The sequence below is a fragment of the Folsomia candida genome, unplaced genomic scaffold, assembly GCF_002217175.1.
Source record: "Folsomia candida strain VU population unplaced genomic scaffold, ASM221717v1 Fcan01_Sc034, whole genome shotgun sequence".
In the NCBI taxonomy this organism is placed as follows: Eukaryota; Metazoa; Arthropoda; class Collembola; order Entomobryomorpha; family Isotomidae; genus Folsomia; species Folsomia candida.
The window spans coordinates 59,361-76,949 of record NW_019091226.1 but is presented as its reverse complement, the minus strand read 5'-3'; the positions used below and the strand labels follow the sequence as shown (position 1 = coordinate 76,949).

Here is a 17,589-nt window from a genome sequence, read left to right as displayed (position 1 = left end):
AATAAAGGAAGTAAATTTATTATTTGTTTTGAAAACACTGCCATTTTAAACTGGTTTATAAAGAGTGAATTTAATTAATGACAATCAAAGCATTGAAGCAATAATGTAAACAAACCATTGAAGTAAGATTCAAATTTAGCGCTCAAGTTTACGCTCACGTTAATTCGCAACGCCGAAATTCCGTAAACGCAAACGTTAACGCCAAATTTTAAGTTTACGTTTGCGTTTACGTGAGCACCCGCAAACTCGCAACCTACCTATTAACGTGGTTACATTTCACCTAATTTACATGCACATATACATATGTACATATAATAATAATATAATAATAATAATAATATTATTCATGAAAATTCTTACAAGGCTCATGACCCACAGAATTACAGGTTATTACAAGAAGACATTTTGAAAAATTGAGTTCGTTATTAACGGTACAATCGTGACATACGTACATGTAAATGTGTATATGCCATTTAAGTATGTACATGTGTATGTAAATATTATGAGAATTGTTGTAAATTATGTTTGTAAATGTGGCTAATTTATTTATTGGGCGTGCGATTATGTAACTATTTGCAAAAGAATAAACTACGCATAAAATGATTTTCAGTGGTTGTGGACTTGGTGATATTTATTTCTCTCGAGAGAGGATGAAACTCATGTGTGAAAAAGTGGTGGACATTTGTGTCCCAATAAAGAGGCAGCTTGAGACGCAGTATTTGGTGGTCTGACTACATATACGTTTATTCCCTCCTTCCACTTTGCTGTCCAAAAACCCAATAATCTACTTTACAATGTCAACCTTTTCATATCGTTTTCTCTCTCCCCCACTACTTAAGGATCTATGTACATACGTGTATCTTACAATCTAACATAATGCTGCCTTTGCACTCTCTCACGCTTCTGCATGGGTCAAGAGTCAAGCATAATAAATTTTAATGGTTGGCTGGAACTTTGTTGCTGGCTGGTCGAAACTGGACACTTTTCACCAGATCTTGGTCTCTGGTTGAGATGAGATGCTGACAATATGCATAAGCACTTGTTAACACGTGTCACCACCATCATCGAGTATGTATCTTCCTCACGCATATGTCACTTGACTTTCAAGTACTTTCACTTTCACTCAATTTGACTTTCACTCTGGGAAAGTATTGATTAATCTCACCGTTTAGAATCCGATCAACTCAACTGCACAGAATCTGCTACCCGGGTTTAAATCAGGCAAGGTGACGACGACCGAACAGGTGTCACCGGCCATCACTCTGTACCCGATTTGAATAAGTTACATAGATCCAGCCTACAAAATTATTGGAAAATATTTCAAGTGCGCATACATACCTGAATAGTGTAAAGAAATTGTTGAAAATGCCACGTGACCCGGACGACCACTTGACAGGGAAGGACGGCTTTTGTGTGATTCTATTACTTATAATTTGTGCCGTAGTTCTGGGCACGATCGCCGTGTTGGATTATCTCGGTCGACAAGGAGGTGAGAACGTCAAGCATTTTTGTCTCATTTGGTACACATTTACATACATATGTAGAAAAATCAAATTTTGAAAATGTCACTAATTTTTGCATTAAAATTTTATGCATATGATAATTTAATATTCTCGTGCAGATGCAAATCGTATTGATATATACATATTTAATTTGCACACTTTTTTTTACATGTGCTGGCAGACGAACTCCATTGCACCCCTGGGATTAAGGACTGTTGCAAAGTTTGGTGTGAAAAGAGGAATCCGTCCGTCATGGTGTGCAGCGGGATTGACACGACTTTCGACGTGGCGCCACTTGCTTCGCATAAGAGAAGCCTCGGAATCATGACCGTGACATATGATCCCATCAACTGCACGTGTTTCTGCCTCGGCTACAACTTCACATGCTCCCGAAATTTTTGCCAATCTGAGATCAAAATGCAATAAAGCGGACAGCAGGCAAAAAAGGAATGATTAAAAATTCATTAATTCATTAAAATACTCAGCAGGGTAATTAATACAGGGTTACATCGCGCTGATGTATGTAGCAGGATTTAAGCGTCGATAAAATAAAGTTAACTTGTCTTAATTATTGAGCATTATTATTACTAAAATAAATATGTACGTGAGTTAGCCGAATTATGTAAACAGTACCCCGTGAGGATTATTGGTAAATAAATTTATTAAATTGGTAGGGTTTTAATTTATGAAATACATATGGACACCATTTCTGATTTTTTTGTGCCAAAACTAGATGCTTTACAGATATTCATTATCCTGCATTTAATAGATTTAATGAGGTATTCATCTCGAGTTCGCATCCTTAGCAACCTTCGCAAAAAATAACGTTCGTAAGTTCGCAAAAAAATGGCTTGAAAATTCAATTGCGAACTTGCACATCTCCAAGGCTAGTAAACTGCTAAACTGCTAAATTTACTTGCATATTTAGTTTGCAAAATGTTATGAAAAGTTATGTTTGTTGCGAGACGAGCATGCGAACTCGTAACGAATATGCCCTCAATAATTCAGTCATCGTAAGTCTGATTTAAATATTCAAGTCAAAGTACTTATACATAAATATATAGTACTATGATGTTTACCTATATCCAGAGACGTGTGATAATTCATAAATATGTACATACGATACTTATGTAAATATCATCAATTGCTGCATATGTATACACAGTTCATTTATTCCTTTGCCAAGGTACACATTTACATATATAAGTAGTTACCGCCCCAAAACTTTACCATATCGATTAATATTGCAATTATTACTCATCGATGCATAATCTGCCGTCCCAATTACATATGCACAATAAATAAGTATCAAAACTCAAATATGCTTAAATGGGTTGGATACATAAGATTACGGGAGTCCCTTGTTGATCAATTCAATCGAGATTGAAAACGGCATATTTACACATTCATGCATATACCTTATTTAAATTTAAAATTAGCTTACTTTAGTTCAAGAACCTTATGGTGCTTATCTTAACTATATTTAATAAGTACATAAGCAAATTAGGTTAGAAACTAATCTCCCAATTTATCACCAAATTCGCATGCATCGACAAATAAATTCGTAACCGATTAGTTTGCAGCTTTATTATTCGTGTCACCTTGAAGAGTTGCACTTCGATTAATTTTTTTTAATTTGCTGTAACTACCATTTTACTTGCAATTATGCAATCAATAAATTTTACACTGTCACTTTTTCTAATTTGTGTCCTAATCGTGCCAACTTCACATGGACACCCTGCCGTCCAACGATATAAAGAAAGCAATATCATTGGTTACTTATCCGGAATTTTTGGTACTCGTAGCATTAGTTGCCATTCCTTGAGAGGATATTCCATTTGCACCCATGTTACTGGGTGGTGGCGGAAGTGCACTTGCGGATCTGAATGCGACCAAGTGGATGGCTGCGTGTGCAAGAAATGCGAATCTGGTGAAATAAACTGTGATCAAAATTTAAGATTTATTTATTTTAAAAAAATGAGAATTTTAATAAATTTCTCATTTTTTGAGTAAGAAAATGATAAAAAGTATTTTATCATTATCTAAATATTAATATAAATATGTAGATGAAGTAGAAGATATGACGACGACTTTCATGGAAGGAATAATACTTGATGGTGGAGATGTTCAAGTTATGAGTGACACAGGGATTGATGAAGATGATGAAGGTGGGCAAATAAATTACACATATTTCCAAGTTTTTTTCAGTGATGGATAAGTATCTTACTTTCAGATAATGAAGATACCACGGGTCAAGAAATTGTAGAAACAATCGACAACAGCGACATTGGTTGGATACATGAGTTAAGAAATGAAGTACAAGAAAAGGTTAACGAGGGTGAGATAAATTATTTAACGGAAATATGTAACAATTCATATTCTTGCACTACATATATATGTAAATATGTATGCAAGTCTTTGGACTGCGTATCTGAATATGAGACAATTCACGAACTCATTAGTAACTTTGTAAATTATGTAAAATAATTTTGCATACTTTCCAAAATAAAAGGATGCCCTTGATCTGAGTCAGTTTACAAAAATTTGTGAGCTAATTTTCCCTAGGAATATGTATTTGTACGTATATAAAAGTTTTTGAAAGTTAGCACGTTTCCAGAATTTAAGGATTTTACATTGTTACCAAAGCCTGCGTGAATTGTCTCCATGTTTTGATTTTATTTTTCCATAGTTGTCCACGACGTTGTCCACCTCGTGGAAGAGGAAGCTCCCAAAGTGGAAACTTTCCTAAACGAAACTTTGCATAAGGTGGAAGACAAAATAGTTCACTTTTACAATGAGACGAAGCCAGGTGAAATTAATAAATTGAGTGATATGTACATAAATACGTACATTCTAAGCATGCTTAAAGTAGGTGGGTATTTATGTACATGCATTTTTTGCAACACAGTACTTCACCATGTCGAAACTGAAGTTGTCACTGTAATAGAAAATGGGGAAGATTTTGTCAAAAAGGAATCCGAGGTTGTTGGGGGTGCCATGAAATCGTCGGTAACCTGGGTGAAGGATACCTTCCACTTTTTAAAGTATGATCTCTAAAATTTCAAATTTTAATTTTACTTACATTTATATCGTAATGTTTTATACAAATGTTTGATTTTACACTGATACAGAATCGTGATGGAAGTCGTTTTAATTATTGCCGTGGGTTTCGTGCTGATTAAATTGAAACGAAGCGTGCAGGAGTTCATGGGGCCAAATAATTCGTAAGTTTAAAAGGATGACATTAGTAAATTTAAATTTACATACATACACTGTTAACAATCACAGCCAATGGGTTCGGTTATAATTTTTTGCCAAATTAATAATTGCCTAAATGTGATAAAATTTTACTACCAGGCCGACTGGAAAGTACGGAAATAATATCAACGATAATTCAGCGGAAATTTCATCAATAAGTAAAGTTGTTGTAAGTTAAATATAGATTTAATTCACAATTTTGCAATAATTTTTATTTTACGAATATCGCGATTTTTTAAAAATAATTTACACCTTTAAATTTTCAGGATTACAATAAGAACAATGTGAACAAGGAGGAGGAAGAATTTGAAGCAACACGACCAAAAGAGAATAACTAATAATCATTATCCAATAATTCAAACAAATGTTATTTATTTAATTTTTATATACCATTTTCGAATTTTTAAGCTTTAAAAATGAAAAAAAAAAAAAATTTCTTGCCAAATTCTTACAAAAGAATGACTCAATTAATTATTGCATGTATTCCCTAAATTTTTCCAATCTTCGCAATCACATCCGACTGGCGGACGTCCACAATTTGGACTACCCACGTCCATGCAAGCATTGTACAAGGCGCAGAGCATGGCGCACTGCCAGCTAGTTGGGGCCGCCTTCATCAGCGTCGCCAGACCCAGGACGAGGAACGCAATCAACAGGACAAACGTAGCCATGGTCTTATTTGTTGAAAAGTTTCTGAAAAAAGAATATACAAATTTTAAATTGAAATATTATCAAGGGTAGGTTAAACAATTATGTATGAGACAATTCACCCAGTCCTTGATAACGTTGTAAAATCCACAAATTTTGTAAACTAACTTAAAAAAAATTACAACAAAAAGATGCAAGATTTAAAAAGGAAAATCAATTTGTAGCTTTTCGTTAAGTTAATGGCTTCTTATTTTATAAAATCCGTGAGTTTTGTAAAATAATTTTACAAACGTTTACAAAATAAAAAGACGCTCTTGATCTGAGTAAATTCAGAGTAAGTACGAAAATAGGTAAGCTAATTGACCTCAGAAATATTTGAAATAGTTTTAAAAACTTTTTAAGTTTACGGATTGTATAAAGGTATCAAGAACGGCTACATTGAAATTTTACCAGTAAAAAATCCGGAAATTTTATTACAAGGTAAAGGAAGCTGGCAAAACCGGAATGATACAAAGTGGTACAACTCCCCGAGTTTTTAAATCCTGTGAAATCCATTGTTATTCCGAAATGATGATTTTATTGATGTGCTCATCAAATACAGAAGTACAACTTCCTCGTCTGGAGCAAGATTAAATGTGCAGAAGTTAATGTTTCAGCAATAAAATAAAACATTTTTTTTACGACAAATGTGCAGCTTATTTGGAAAATAAAGATTATTTATGTACATTAAAATTTTATCTGTAAATTTAGCAAACGTGTAAATTTAAGCTCAAAATTGGGTATTGCTAATTGTGAAGGGCACAGTCTTTTAAATAATGTCAACCTGAAGTTATGCGAATTTAATGGGCAAAGTACAGAAATAGTTATTTATATTATTAAATAAATTTGTATCTGTTTTACTCCATTGCTATTTAATTCCAATAATAAAACTGCAAATCGCTACATATAAATCGATTTCAGACAAAAGGTGTATTATACATAATTTACATATATGTACATTTACAAATATGCAAGTACGTATTTACATTTGTACATATTTATGTACACAGATTTACATGCATGCATCCATCAATTATTGAAAGATTGTTCATTATTTTACTTAATATGATTATCTGTCCAACACTGCAAATGTAATTACAACACTGTATAAAGAAGTATTAAACTGATGTTCCTATTTATATATGTACAAGGTTGTACAAAATCAAAAGGGTCAAGAGCATTCCAATTTTCAGTAGCAATAAATGTTTTAGATTTCTAGTGATAAATATGTATCTGACGTTTGTACAGGCTTTGCTTCATCTAAAATAATTTTAAATTTCTAGCCTATGCATAAATTCCAAAGTTTAGAAAACTGCATCATTATATAATTTGATCAATATGATAATAATGAATCTAACATGAAAAACATTGCATTATGAATGAATGCAATAATTTTTATGTAATTCATATCGTGACTGAGAATATAAAATGAGACGGTTGTTGTCGCTTTGTGCAGTACTTTATCCGTGCGTTTGTTCTGCCCGGTGGACTCCACACTAGTTGAAGTGTGGAAAAATCTGCACAAAATCAACACTAAAAACATACCGTAAAATCCGTTTCATATGCGTTCATTACAATATGTGATGCTGCATGTAGCTGAAAATAGGTGGAAAAACTTATCGCTTTAGTTGTCATGCATGAGATGATCATGATTTTATTCATGAACAGAGAGTAGTTAGAATTTAGGTACTTATGTATATATGTAGGCCCGTATATTATTGAGTTAGTGTACACGAAAAGCATGTTCGAGCTGTCCGCAGGTGTTGGTGGATACTGAATAATTGTAATTTACATAGGAAATGTTCATCAATTAAAGAAATATATATTTAATAGATTGCCATTAATTGGAATAAGTTGTGATTGAATGTATTTATAAATTACTTCGTCAAAATTTGTCTTGATAATAAAATATCCTGAACGCCTTATTTATCGTGGTAATTCATTTGGCAAATAAATCATCTTAAAAAATGAGTACATAATAAATCAATTCACACAGTCCTTAGTGGTAACATTGTAAACTCCGTGAAATCTGTAAACTTGTACACTTTTACATAATTTTACAAATGTTTCCGAGGAAAATTAGGTTACAATTTTTTTAAAACTTATGCACATAGATCACGTGCGTCTCATTATTTTGTAAAGGTTTGAAAAATTATTTAAAGTACAAAAGTAAGGATTTTACTAGTTACCAAGGCCCGCGTGAATTGCCTCAGTATATATTATGTTACATAAAAAATTGGCATTTATTAAATTAAATATACCATTAATCGGAAATAACAAGTTTTCATCGAAATTCCCCTCTCTCAGGCAACACTCAACATTTCGATTTCGGTCTTTCGGACCTTACGACCTCCGGTTGCATTTGTCGCTTTTTCCGTAATCCACCAACCTCCCGTGTTTTCTCGACATCTAATTTATGAACTCTCGTTAGATGACGATCTAAATTCTTTTTAGCCTTGAATCTTCCTCCACAAGCGTGACAGATGTGATTTCTAACGTCCGAGTGGGATACGAGGTGCTGGGTTAACGCTTTCTTAAGATAAAATCCGGCCCCACAAATCTGCCAAAAACAGAAAAATGTTGATTGAAATGCTTTAAGGATATAATCAGTACGCATATTACATGACATTGGTGCTTTTTTATCCCACTGTGAAGAACTTTGTGCGATTTGAGTCCTTCTGTTCCCGTAAAAGTGTCACCGCTGAAAAAAGGTGGAACAAAAAATTAACCCAAAAAATCAATCTTTGCAAAATAAATTTCGAAAATTGCTTATTTACCACTCGTCACAAACGAACGGGTCGGCATTGTGCTCACGGATGGTGTGTGCTTTTAGGGAGGATCCAGTTTGGAATTTTTCCCCACATTCGGAACACTCATATCGTTTCAGGTTTTCGTGAACTTTCTGGACGTGGAGTTTTAGAGAGTATTTGAACGGAAATCCCTTCCCACAAAGGGAACAAAGGTGCTGTACGGTAGTGTGGCGGCGAATCACGTGTTTTCTTCTGGTACGTTTGTCGATAAATGATTCCTCGCATTGGTCACATTTGACCGGTTTTTCGCCAGTGTGGGTACGCACGTGTCTGGGAAAAAATTAAAGAAATAATTATTAACTCGTTTTTTTTTGTGACACACGTGTATAAAATTATGCCAAAAATCAAACGAAAAAGTTACAATGAGACAGTTTACGCAGGAATTGATAATATTGTAAAACCCGTAAATTTTGTAAACTTATAAAATTTCACACACATTTCTAATGAAAATTAGCCTTATAAATTTGTGTACATAAACTTACTGAGTAAAAGGGCGTCTCTATATTTTGTAAAAGGCTGCGAAATTATTGTACAAAACTTACGGATTTTACAATTCAGCCTCGTAAATTTGTTTTTTTTGCAAAAGTGTGGAAACTTTGTCAATTTTCCTGAATTAATGGATAGAAATGTTTGATTACTAAATTATCTGTATTTACTAATTGTCATAATTAACCAAACACATATGCAATTAAACTACGAAATTTTCGAGACTTTTAAATCTCGTATAATTTCAACTTTACCAAAATTACCTTTGCCACGAGTTTTTAGTTCCGAGCGTTATTTCGCAAAAATCACACTTCCAGGTCGCATGCACCGATGCATGTTTATCCAAGTAGGCTTGATTTACAAATCTCACGTCGCAAACGGAACACACGACGATTTTGCTCTTATCGACTTTATGTCGCCGCATGTGACTTAGAAAATTAAGCTCCAGCGTGAAACCCTTCCCACATTCTGATTTCGTACAGAAAAATGATTTTTCCTCCGTTTCGTGCCGCACGATCATGTGAGAGTCCAAAAGTCCCTGGCTTTCGTACTTGTTTTGGCAAACTTGACATTGAAATTGGCAAAAACCTTGGTGCTCTGTTCGCAAATGGAGGCGGAGTAGTCTCGCCCGGCGAAATTTTGAAAGGCACACCCCACACGAGTATTTGTAACGGGATTTGTCATCATTTTTGCTACGTTTTGGTTTCGGAGGGGAATAAGGTGGGTCTTCTTGGTCGGATTTGGACACGCTTTGATTTCTAGAAGATTAATTTGTAGGAATTGTAATTTCCTAAATTTGACTTTACAAAAACAACAGGAAACCTTCGTATTTAATTTACCCTGTGGTTTCATCATTATCTGGAGTTATACAGAAATCAGAATCGTCGTCGCTCGTAGTATGATCATCGTCTCCAGAGTCGGTTAATTCGTCACCTTCATTTAAAGAGAAAAGTGGGTCGTCCTTATCCTCTGAACAGAGAAGTGGGTCTTCCTTATCATCTGAATGATTAGAGGGGGTGGGAGACGGAGGACAGGGAATATCGTTTTGTGGGGGGAATTGTTCTTCATGATTGTTCATTAAACACGATTCGTCCTCTAATTTGATCTCAAAGTCGGGGAGAATCTGCTCAGTTTCTTCGTCTTTAAAGAAGTAAAATTGCAATTATTCTGCAAATTATTACTAATTATTAATTATTTGAAATAATGAAATAAACCTGGGGAAAGTAACGATTTTCGAACTTTTTGTAAACTCTCCCCAATTGTTTCATCTTTTTGAAACGAATTTGACACGGTTTTCCTCAATTCTTGGACTTTCTTCACAATCTTTTCTTCCAATTGGGATACCTGTTGCTTAATCTTTTCAATTTCTTTCGCCGATAAGAAACAATTCTGGCACAGTTTGAATCCGTCGGTGTCCTCGATTTCTGCAATGATTGATTGATGGGGGGAGGAAGTGCGGTGTTGGGGGACGAGCAGGTCGTACAGTCGGACAATTTGTGCCTTTATTGTAACTTTCTTGGCAGGGAGGGGACGGTTATCTTTGTCCAGACTGGATAAGCAGAGGAGACAGGGATATATTGGCATGGCGGAAAATCTGCAAGGTCAAAGGTACAAAAATTTGTTAAGAATTCAAGTTGTTCAAAAATTTTTTGACAAAAAATAATGAATCAAAATCAAATTCAAAATTCGAATCACATGCACTTGAAATTACGAAGTTAACTGCAAACCCCGCAAAAGTGCTTATAAATGTACTTACAAATTAATTAAATCTGTATGCTGTGAGCTATAGGGCAAATTTTAATTTGTAAATTACTAATTGTAATTATTTAACTGACCGGTAAGTCGCAGGCTGAAACCAAAAAAATACAAGAATCGGAAGCAGCTGACTTGTAAAAATCCCACCCAAAGTCTCATCGGTGTATACAAACTTTAGTTGCGAAATTGTCTCAAATTGTCTTATATTAATAAAACTCTATGCAAATTGCATATTTATTGTGAAGCCCAACCACAGAACTATACTATTATATCAATATGTTGAGCCCAACATTGAAAGTAATGTAATTGAAAATCATAAAAAATTGAGTAAAACTGACACATTCTGGACCTATACATAATAAAAATAAATAAGAAATTATTTTGGTTCATGTAAATATCTAAAAACATATACTTAGTTTTAAAATAAATTAAATATAATAGAAAGTTCCCACATAAACGTTTGGTATATATAGAAAATCGTAAAAAAAAATCATTTGTAAAAATATTTCACGGATTTTTTTTAGAAATTGTATTTTCATGAGTGCGATTTATTATAAATTCATGTCACGAAAAGTGAGACAGCCGTCGTCTGTATGTTTGTGCAGTACTTTATCCGGGCTACTCTTCAGCTCGTTGGGTCTCCTCCGTGTTTATACGCGAAAAACTTACCTTGAATTCGCATGTTTTCATTGGATTGAAGTTTATGTTTTGTCTGGAATTCACGCTATATTTTTACGTAAATATTTTTCAGAATATCCTTGCATTATGTATGTGTGCAATTTGTAATTGTTGTTACGATATGCATATATTTATATTGAAAGGAAATTGACTGATAGTCATTTATTCACGTGTTATTCCTTGATCAGTATAATTCTATGCGCGGTTTACATACATCAAGTAATACTAAAAGCTCAAGTAATACTTATATCCTAATCTGTGACTAAAAGATAGAATGAGTAAGGACCACAGATTAGGATATAAGGTAAGGACTTAACTTAACTACATAACATGATCTTACATTTATCCATTCCATATTAATAACCTAGTCTAACGATTACTTATAATCTAATCATAATTACTTTACGCTTTTTCATAACAAACTCCGTAACAACTCCAAAAGTTTTAGTAAAACTTGGTAAAACTTTCACGAAGTTTTCAGCGTTGGAGAGGTTTGAGATCGGGGATCTATGTAAACTACATATCTGTGGTTCTCATAGCCTGACTGGTTTGCCAGGATGATTTTTGGAAGTGGGAAGGGAACTGGGAAGACAACTTTTGAATACCATGCACTCTTGTTCTGTTTTTCTCTCAACTTGTTTACTTCTAAACTGAAGTCGAATAAGAATTATAATTATACTAGTTAGTTATAAATTATAACAAATGTTCCAAATAATTAATAAACTTTGCTTCTTTAATTTATTATGTTGACCGGGTTCATATTCTCTTTGGTCGTGATTCGGTAGTGAGTTTTCTCAATTCTGGTTCAATTTAATTTAAAATGTCGAAATATAAATTGAAAATAACAAACCATGTGGTTTATAAGAATTACAAAATAACTAAATGATAATTTCTCCGCGTATTTTTAGATCGAAATGCCAGGGCATCACCGTTGCGTAGTAATGGATGGCAGGAATTTGCGGGAGGATGCATCAAGGTCTGGACTTTCATTCTTTGCGTTTCCGGAAGACCATAGGTACCTGTCTCATCTTACTTATAGCACCTGAGACACTAATTTTTCACCTTTGTCCACAGAAAGCTAGTTTGGTGTACAGCATTAAATCTTGACCCGGAGGCCTCATATAAGGGAAAAGTTATCTGCAGTGAGCATTTCTTGACGGAAGATATGAAATTTACAAGAAAACTCCTTCCTAATGCAACCCCTAAGATAGTACAAAATGTATCGCGAATACAGCCAACAAAAGATCTTACCAGTAAGTAACACTTAATATAATAGTAATTCTATGTAAATATGAATATATAATATAATTGTTTACAGGCACATCAATTAGCGTAAAGACATTTAGGAGTCGCTCTACCCAATCAGATCCGGAACCGATAATTTCCACATCTCAAAATGGTATGTTTAAACAAAGTAAAATGCCTCAAACATGGACTGACACGATTTGCTTGTTGAATAGAAGTTACATAAATGCTTTCCTATTTAGAAAAATATACAATTTAGTTCCCCAAAATTTTGTTTAAAATCACAATTTTCAGGAGATGGGTCCCTTTTTATTTTTTTTCTTGATAACTTTATTTTCTTTTAAAAATCATAAATGTAAATTAGAGGACTCGCAAACTAAAAGTCCCTATTAAATATACTCTAACTCTTATGAATCTTATATATCATCAGGTCGTAAACGTCTGAAAACATCCTGCAAAAAAGTCCTGCCAAAAAAAATCCTGCAAAAAAGTCCTGCAAACAAGTCCTGCCAAAAAGTCCTGTAAAAGTCCTCCTAAAGTGATGACATGAAGCACTATATGTAAAAGTAGATATATATGTATGTACAAATGTCTTAGGTATCTTAACGAATATTCATATTAATATTAATTCAGTTGTATGAATTCGAGTGTGAAGAAGATTCATCACACTCAACGAATTGTTTTCCTCTTGTTTAATTTTTAGATTCTTCCTTTAGAACTTTGCTCATTCAACTACATTCTTAAAGCACATTTTATGACGTGACATTATTAGTGAAATTTCATCAAATAGCTTCAAAACCCAGGTGTGTCATGAATAAATGAAAGATTAATAAATACTTCCAACTTATATAATGCAAATCTGTATATATCGACATAATGTATGCAAATAAAGCCCGAACATACATATATGTAAAATGAACGCATCATTTTTTTACTCCTTCAACTCCGTAAAAGCTTCTCATTTCTCCACTTTAATTCATGAGAAATAATTACATGGAAATGCAATTAGCGACTAGTTATTAATTAATAATGCAAACTTTTCCAAGTATTTGGAGTGTAATTCAATTTCAATCTGTGAAAACATGACGTATATTTACCTTCTGGATAACACCGTGTGCAAATAGAACCTTACATATAAATACGACTCTCATTTTCTCGAAATTATCCATTATCGATTGAACATTGAAGAAAAAAATAACCAATAATTTCACAAATTATCTAAAATCTTCAAAAATGCAGTCATTCCTTCCAGCTGCGGCTATTATTTTAGCATTTGCCACCTTGGCGAATGGGGCCTCATCTTCAAACACCGAGGTTTCCTTCGCACGACTTCCCACGACCTATTATCTCCAATTTATACTCGCCAATTCGCTCGAAATGGGAGAAACGTGTTCCTGGAGTGACGAATCCGTCCGTCAATCTGGTCTCCGTCAGATGAGAAAGTTTCCCAGAAAGAGCATGCCATACTGGCAGGCATTCGACGCCTTGGTGTCCAGCACGGTGCAAAAAGGGAGGACTTACTGCAACGCGACAGAAATGCTGGTTTGTGATAAAGAAATGGAAAAATGCGTTTGTGGGGAGCACGCTTCTCAGGTACATAGGTTTTATTAAGTAAAAAAAACGTATTTTTCATAATTTCTAAAAACAACTTGAATTAATTTAGTACTTACACTCTTAAATATACATTTTTAGGTGTATGTATGTATGTATGTAGTTCTAGTCAGCCAGGTATTGATTTCTCGGTACTAAAGTTGCTACCGCATGGGAATAAAATTACTTATGCCGATATGGTAAACCTTTAATATCGAGCTAGTACTACATACATGGTACTGCTTATCAACAGCACTTTGGTAGAGTCATATAGGAATACCAATTGGTATTATTTTATTACTGGATTTCTTAAGTTTAATTTTAAATTCAGACCGCATTTATTTTTCAAAATGGTAACATTATTTGTAAGAGTGTACATCTTTTAGGCCTATCTTGGAGCAAAGTATAGCCCAAGCAAGTACACACCCGAACTAGATGACGAGACTGGGTCAAAAGTATGTCGCTGGTCACGAGGGGCCGCATGTATTGACCGTGAAGCCTCCACGGATGGTTCTTTCGTCCCAAAATGTGCTCAAGGCCTGGGTTGTACGTACACCAAGGATGGTACCCCTTGCACGAGTACATCACCATATCAATATTTGCTTGAATCTCTGCAAAATAATGCAACCTACGCCGAGTACAACGAAGGGGCTCTGACCGGGAAGATGTGCCAGTGTACGAAAGATGATAATGCAAAAGCGGATGACACGAGCAACAATTGGAATCGACGATTTAAAAGGAGCCTGAATGGAGATGTGTATGCACAAGCAGAGGCTGCATTGTTGTCGGGAGGGATGGAACTGCACTAATTTTGGGTATAATATCGAGATTTGTGCCAGTATGTAAATAGATCAGTGCAAAATTGATAAAATAAGTAAATATCATATGTAGGTATTGTAACCTGAGTGAGTCTTTACACCTGAACTTATGTGAATGCGTCGCACAAAAATAAAATACACGATAATATACATACATACTTACATAGGTATATGTACAATTCTTGAACGTATTTCTATATTTAATTTCATTACAAAAGCTTGTGCTATTGAAATAAATACGTCTTCTTGTTATGGGTTTCGATGGGGATTGATTAATACTTGCGTCATACGTTTACGCATGTACATACATACATTGTGTGTATCTAAGCATTATCTCACCATCTTGTCTCTTTTTCATGTAATGAATGGCAAACTTGAGTGGAGACTGATTTCCAAGAATTATGCACTGGAAGGAGCGTCAAGCATTTTTGCCTCGGGCATGTCCACAAATATCCATGTTATTCTATTTATTACCGAAGATGTATTGGCTACATGATAAATAAAAGAATATTTTTTGTCTTGTTTTCCTCCCATAATTTTTTGCAATGTCACATTTCGCATTGTACATACATATCCATTTATTCCCCGTGTAACGATTTCGTACATTGTACTTAACTACGTACATAACTCGAGTCTTGTACATTGTATTTTATGGAACTCGTGTCTTTGCAAAACACAAATAATGCCTACGTGCAAAATGAAAATATGTACATATGTGTCCCATGACGTTCGATTTTTGCAATGAACATTTCATTTTTTGCGGCCTCTACTCCGTAATAGTGGGTAGTTTCTGCACCTTAAGTACATGCATATATATATGAGCAACGTTTCCAAGTACTTATGTATGTAAGCTTTGCAAAACAACAACGACAAAAAAACACCGGTATGTAAATGTAAACCATTGACACGTGCAATTCTCATTTACGAAATATATGTATGTACATGTACAAAATCTTGGTATAAATTCGGACAGATTTTCTCAACTTTCTCAGTATTAACTACACACTCGAATCGTAACAAGCCACAATTTATATAAAACTACACATTCCAAGCAAAAATTAGCATTAAAACTATCGCCAAAATGCAGTCTTACATAGTTCCCCTCATCCTCGCTGTCGCAACCCTTGGTCCACTCGCCACCATGGCGCAATCGTCTCCCAACAACTCGACTGATGGGGAGGCTGGCACACTTTCGCCAATTTACTATCTTCAATTCATCCTCGCAAATTCTCTCGAACTCGGAGATTCCTGTTCCTGGAGTGACGAAGCCTTCCGTCAATTAGGAGCCCGTGTCATGAAACGGTATCCCAAGGATAGCAAACCATACGACCAGGCGTTCGACAACATTGTGTCCAGCACGGTGGAAAATGGGAGGACTTATTGCTTGGCGAAAGAAATGCTGGTGTGTGATAGGGATTCGCAGAAATGCGTTTGTGGCGAATCCGCAGTTCAAGTAAGTCTGGACATATTTTTTTAATGGGGGCATTTAGGATAACGTCTTACTTCGCAACGTAACTCGTTAAACTTCCAAAGCTCAAAAAAATTGTCGCGAACGAGATTCACAAAATATGATTTCGCAAATTTTGCAAATCTGTATTTACAAACAGTTTCTTTTGTGACGGAATGGAACCCTATTTTAATTCGGTTTCCATGAATTATTCTGAATTTATCAGGCATGGATGAGTTTGCGAAAAATCTTTCGAAATTAAAACATCCCCAAGTTCTAAGTAGGTAAATTTTCCAAAAAAATCCATTCTTTTTTCCTGCAAGATTTTTGCAAAATCTCCATAATTTCGCAAAACAATCGCTCAATTTGCGAGATAAACATACCAAGGCTGAACGTGAATACCCCCAATGCAACAATTAAAAAAATGAATTTTATTCTTTTATCTAATCAGGCCAGCCTTGGACTGAGGTACAAACCGAGCAGTTACGAATCTGAATGGGACGCTAGCACGGGAAAGAAAGTGTGTCGATTTTCCCGAGGGGCGTCATGTGATCCTCAAACAGCCCCCAAAAGACAGGCCTCCTTCGTCCCCAAGTGTGCGCAAGGTCTGACTTGCACCTATCTCAAGGATGGGACGTCATGCACAAATTTGTCAACTTTGAAATACGTGCTGGACGCGATTCGAAATAATGTGACGCGTGAAGAAGCGATGGATGGGATTCTCACCGGGAAGATGTGCCAATGTGTGAGTGAAGAAGATAACGGGCTGGATAATGATGAATTTGCTGTCACGAGTAATAATGGGCGATTTAGAAGAAGCGTGGGTCGAAATGGTGATGATATCTATGCACGCGCAAAAGCTACACTTTTTACGCCGGGAACGATTGAGATGTAATAATTTCGTAACCCTTTATAATTTAAACAAATGTTGATAATTTTTAGAATGATATTGAATTTATAAAACAATAATATTTCACTCTATGTATCTATTTATATTTAGTAACTTGTGTAAATAAAGTATGGCATAATTAAATCGCTAAATCATTTAATGGGTGAAAATTGATTTATTCTTATTTGTCTTCCTCCATTAAATTCAAATTTTTCCAGGGTCAAAATTCTCATTGTCTCCATTTTCTGGCAAGTAACTTAATTTTGCTTGTCAAAGGTGGACTAAGGGGACTTCGTGCAATTATTATATCTCCAAACAGCATCAAAATCGGTTACTGGGAATTGGTAAAGCTCCCCTAATTAGAGTTTCGCTTGGAGACGGGTTCTAATTTGGGGGTTTTGGGATCTTCTTTGGGTTATGAGTG

The 17,589-nt window shown here is 34.8% G+C and overlaps 5 protein-coding genes and 2 long non-coding RNA genes across 12 annotated transcripts; 5 read left to right on the top strand and 2 right to left on the bottom strand.

The window, feature by feature from the left end:
* Positions 1-574: 574 nt before the first annotated feature.
* Positions 575-2,195, top strand: LOC118439349. The gene is made up of 2 exons (XR_004837386.1): positions 575-1,489; positions 1,684-2,195. It is a non-coding gene; the product is annotated as an uncharacterized LOC118439349 (long non-coding RNA).
* An 881-nt stretch (positions 2,196-3,076) lies between these two features.
* Positions 3,077-5,205, top strand: LOC110860817. 2 transcript variants are annotated; one of them, XM_022109930.2, is made up of 8 exons: positions 3,077-3,432; positions 3,569-3,670; positions 3,736-3,840; positions 4,192-4,311; positions 4,411-4,546; positions 4,634-4,726; positions 4,860-4,929; positions 5,027-5,205. In XM_022109930.2, the coding sequence occupies exons 1-8, from the start codon at positions 3,168-3,170 to the stop codon at positions 5,096-5,098; spliced, it is 963 nt and encodes a 320-aa protein (XP_021965622.1). In that variant the 5' UTR covers positions 3,077-3,167; the 3' UTR covers positions 5,099-5,205. The 2 variants fall into 2 exon arrangements, with proteins under 2 accessions (XP_021965622.1, XP_021965621.1); XM_022109929.2 differs by having other exon boundaries at positions 3,081-3,444.
* Positions 5,113-6,220, bottom strand: LOC118439384. Its single transcript, XR_004837395.1, has 2 exons — positions 5,859-6,220; positions 5,113-5,453 (listed from the first exon to the last, which is right to left on the bottom strand). It is a non-coding gene; the product is annotated as an uncharacterized LOC118439384 (long non-coding RNA).
* A 1,029-nt stretch (positions 6,221-7,249) lies between these two features.
* LOC110860789 (zinc finger protein 782) lies at positions 7,250-10,685 on the bottom strand. The gene is made up of 7 exons (XM_022109898.2): positions 10,579-10,685; positions 9,958-10,337; positions 9,583-9,883; positions 9,007-9,501; positions 8,225-8,527; positions 8,070-8,148; positions 7,250-8,007 (listed from the first exon to the last, which is right to left on the bottom strand). Exons 2-7 carry the CDS (start codon positions 10,325-10,327, stop codon positions 7,762-7,764), a joined length of 1,794 nt encoding a protein of 597 aa, XP_021965590.2. The 5' UTR covers positions 10,328-10,337; positions 10,579-10,685; the 3' UTR covers positions 7,250-7,761.
* Positions 10,686-11,501: 816 nt separating this feature from the next.
* LOC110860818 lies at positions 11,502-13,336 on the top strand. 4 transcript variants are annotated; one of them, XM_035860634.1, is made up of 5 exons: positions 11,502-11,960; positions 12,085-12,152; positions 12,251-12,429; positions 12,495-12,575; positions 12,852-13,336. In XM_035860634.1, exons 2-5 carry the CDS (start codon positions 12,091-12,093, stop codon positions 12,944-12,946), a joined length of 417 nt encoding a protein of 138 aa, XP_035716527.1. In that variant the 5' UTR covers positions 11,502-11,960; positions 12,085-12,090; the 3' UTR covers positions 12,947-13,336. The 4 variants fall into 4 exon arrangements, with proteins under 4 accessions (XP_035716527.1, XP_035716528.1, XP_035716526.1 ...); XM_035860635.1 differs by having other exon boundaries at positions 11,504-11,957; XM_035860633.1 differs by having other exon boundaries at positions 11,617-11,957; positions 12,085-12,191.
* A 254-nt stretch (positions 13,337-13,590) lies between these two features.
* On the top strand, positions 13,591-15,083 carry LOC110860780. Of its 2 annotated transcripts, XM_022109887.2 has the most exons (3): positions 13,591-14,014; positions 14,398-14,826; positions 14,903-15,083. In XM_022109887.2, exons 1-2 carry the CDS (start codon positions 13,655-13,657, stop codon positions 14,818-14,820), a joined length of 783 nt encoding a protein of 260 aa, XP_021965579.1. In that variant the 5' UTR covers positions 13,591-13,654; the 3' UTR covers positions 14,821-14,826; positions 14,903-15,083. The 2 variants fall into 2 exon arrangements, with proteins under 2 accessions (XP_021965579.1, XP_021965578.1); XM_022109886.2 differs by having other exon boundaries at positions 14,398-15,083.
* Positions 15,084-15,810: 727 nt separating this feature from the next.
* Positions 15,811-17,325, top strand: LOC110860751. The gene is made up of 2 exons (XM_022109848.2): positions 15,811-16,282; positions 16,728-17,325. The coding sequence occupies exons 1-2, from the start codon at positions 15,911-15,913 to the stop codon at positions 17,169-17,171; spliced, it is 816 nt and encodes a 271-aa protein (XP_021965540.1). The 5' UTR covers positions 15,811-15,910; the 3' UTR covers positions 17,172-17,325.
* The last annotated feature ends 264 nt before the right edge of the window (positions 17,326-17,589 follow it).

Bases quoted from the DNA above. Each gene is read 5' to 3' on its own strand.
- LOC110860817 (XM_022109929.2), top strand. From the start codon at position 3,168: ATGCAATCAATAAATTTTACACTGTCACTTTTTCTAATTTGTGTCCTA. The intron at 3,445-3,568 runs GTGATCAAAATT...ATAAATATGTAG, and splicing joins CGAATCTGGTGAAATAAACT to ATGAAGTAGAAGATATGACG. The intron at 4,547-4,633 runs GTATGATCTCTA...ACACTGATACAG, and splicing joins GATACCTTCCACTTTTTAAA to AATCGTGATGGAAGTCGTTT.
- LOC110860789 (XM_022109898.2), bottom strand. From the start codon at position 10,327: ATGCCAATATATCCCTGTCTCCTCTGCTTATCCAGTCTGGACAAAGAT. The intron at 8,149-8,224 runs GTAAATAAGCAA...ACCTTTTTTCAG, and splicing joins CCGTTCGTTTGTGACGAGTG to CGGTGACACTTTTACGGGAA. The intron at 8,008-8,069 runs GTAATATGCGTA...TGTTTTTGGCAG, and splicing joins TAAAAAAGCACCAATGTCAT to ATTTGTGGGGCCGGATTTTA.
- LOC110860818 (XM_035860633.1), top strand. From the start codon at position 12,091: ATGCCAGGGCATCACCGTTGCGTAGTAATGGATGGCAGGAATTTGCGG. The intron at 12,430-12,494 runs GTAAGTAACACT...AATTGTTTACAG, and splicing joins GCCAACAAAAGATCTTACCA to GCACATCAATTAGCGTAAAG. The intron at 12,576-12,851 runs GTATGTTTAAAC...ATATATCATCAG, and splicing joins AATTTCCACATCTCAAAATG to GTCGTAAACGTCTGAAAACA.
- LOC110860780 (XM_022109887.2), top strand. From the start codon at position 13,655: ATGCAGTCATTCCTTCCAGCTGCGGCTATTATTTTAGCATTTGCCACC. The intron at 14,015-14,397 runs GTACATAGGTTT...TACATCTTTTAG, and splicing joins GTGGGGAGCACGCTTCTCAG to GCCTATCTTGGAGCAAAGTA.
- LOC110860751 (XM_022109848.2), top strand. From the start codon at position 15,911: ATGCAGTCTTACATAGTTCCCCTCATCCTCGCTGTCGCAACCCTTGGT. The intron at 16,283-16,727 runs GTAAGTCTGGAC...TTATCTAATCAG, and splicing joins GTGGCGAATCCGCAGTTCAA to GCCAGCCTTGGACTGAGGTA.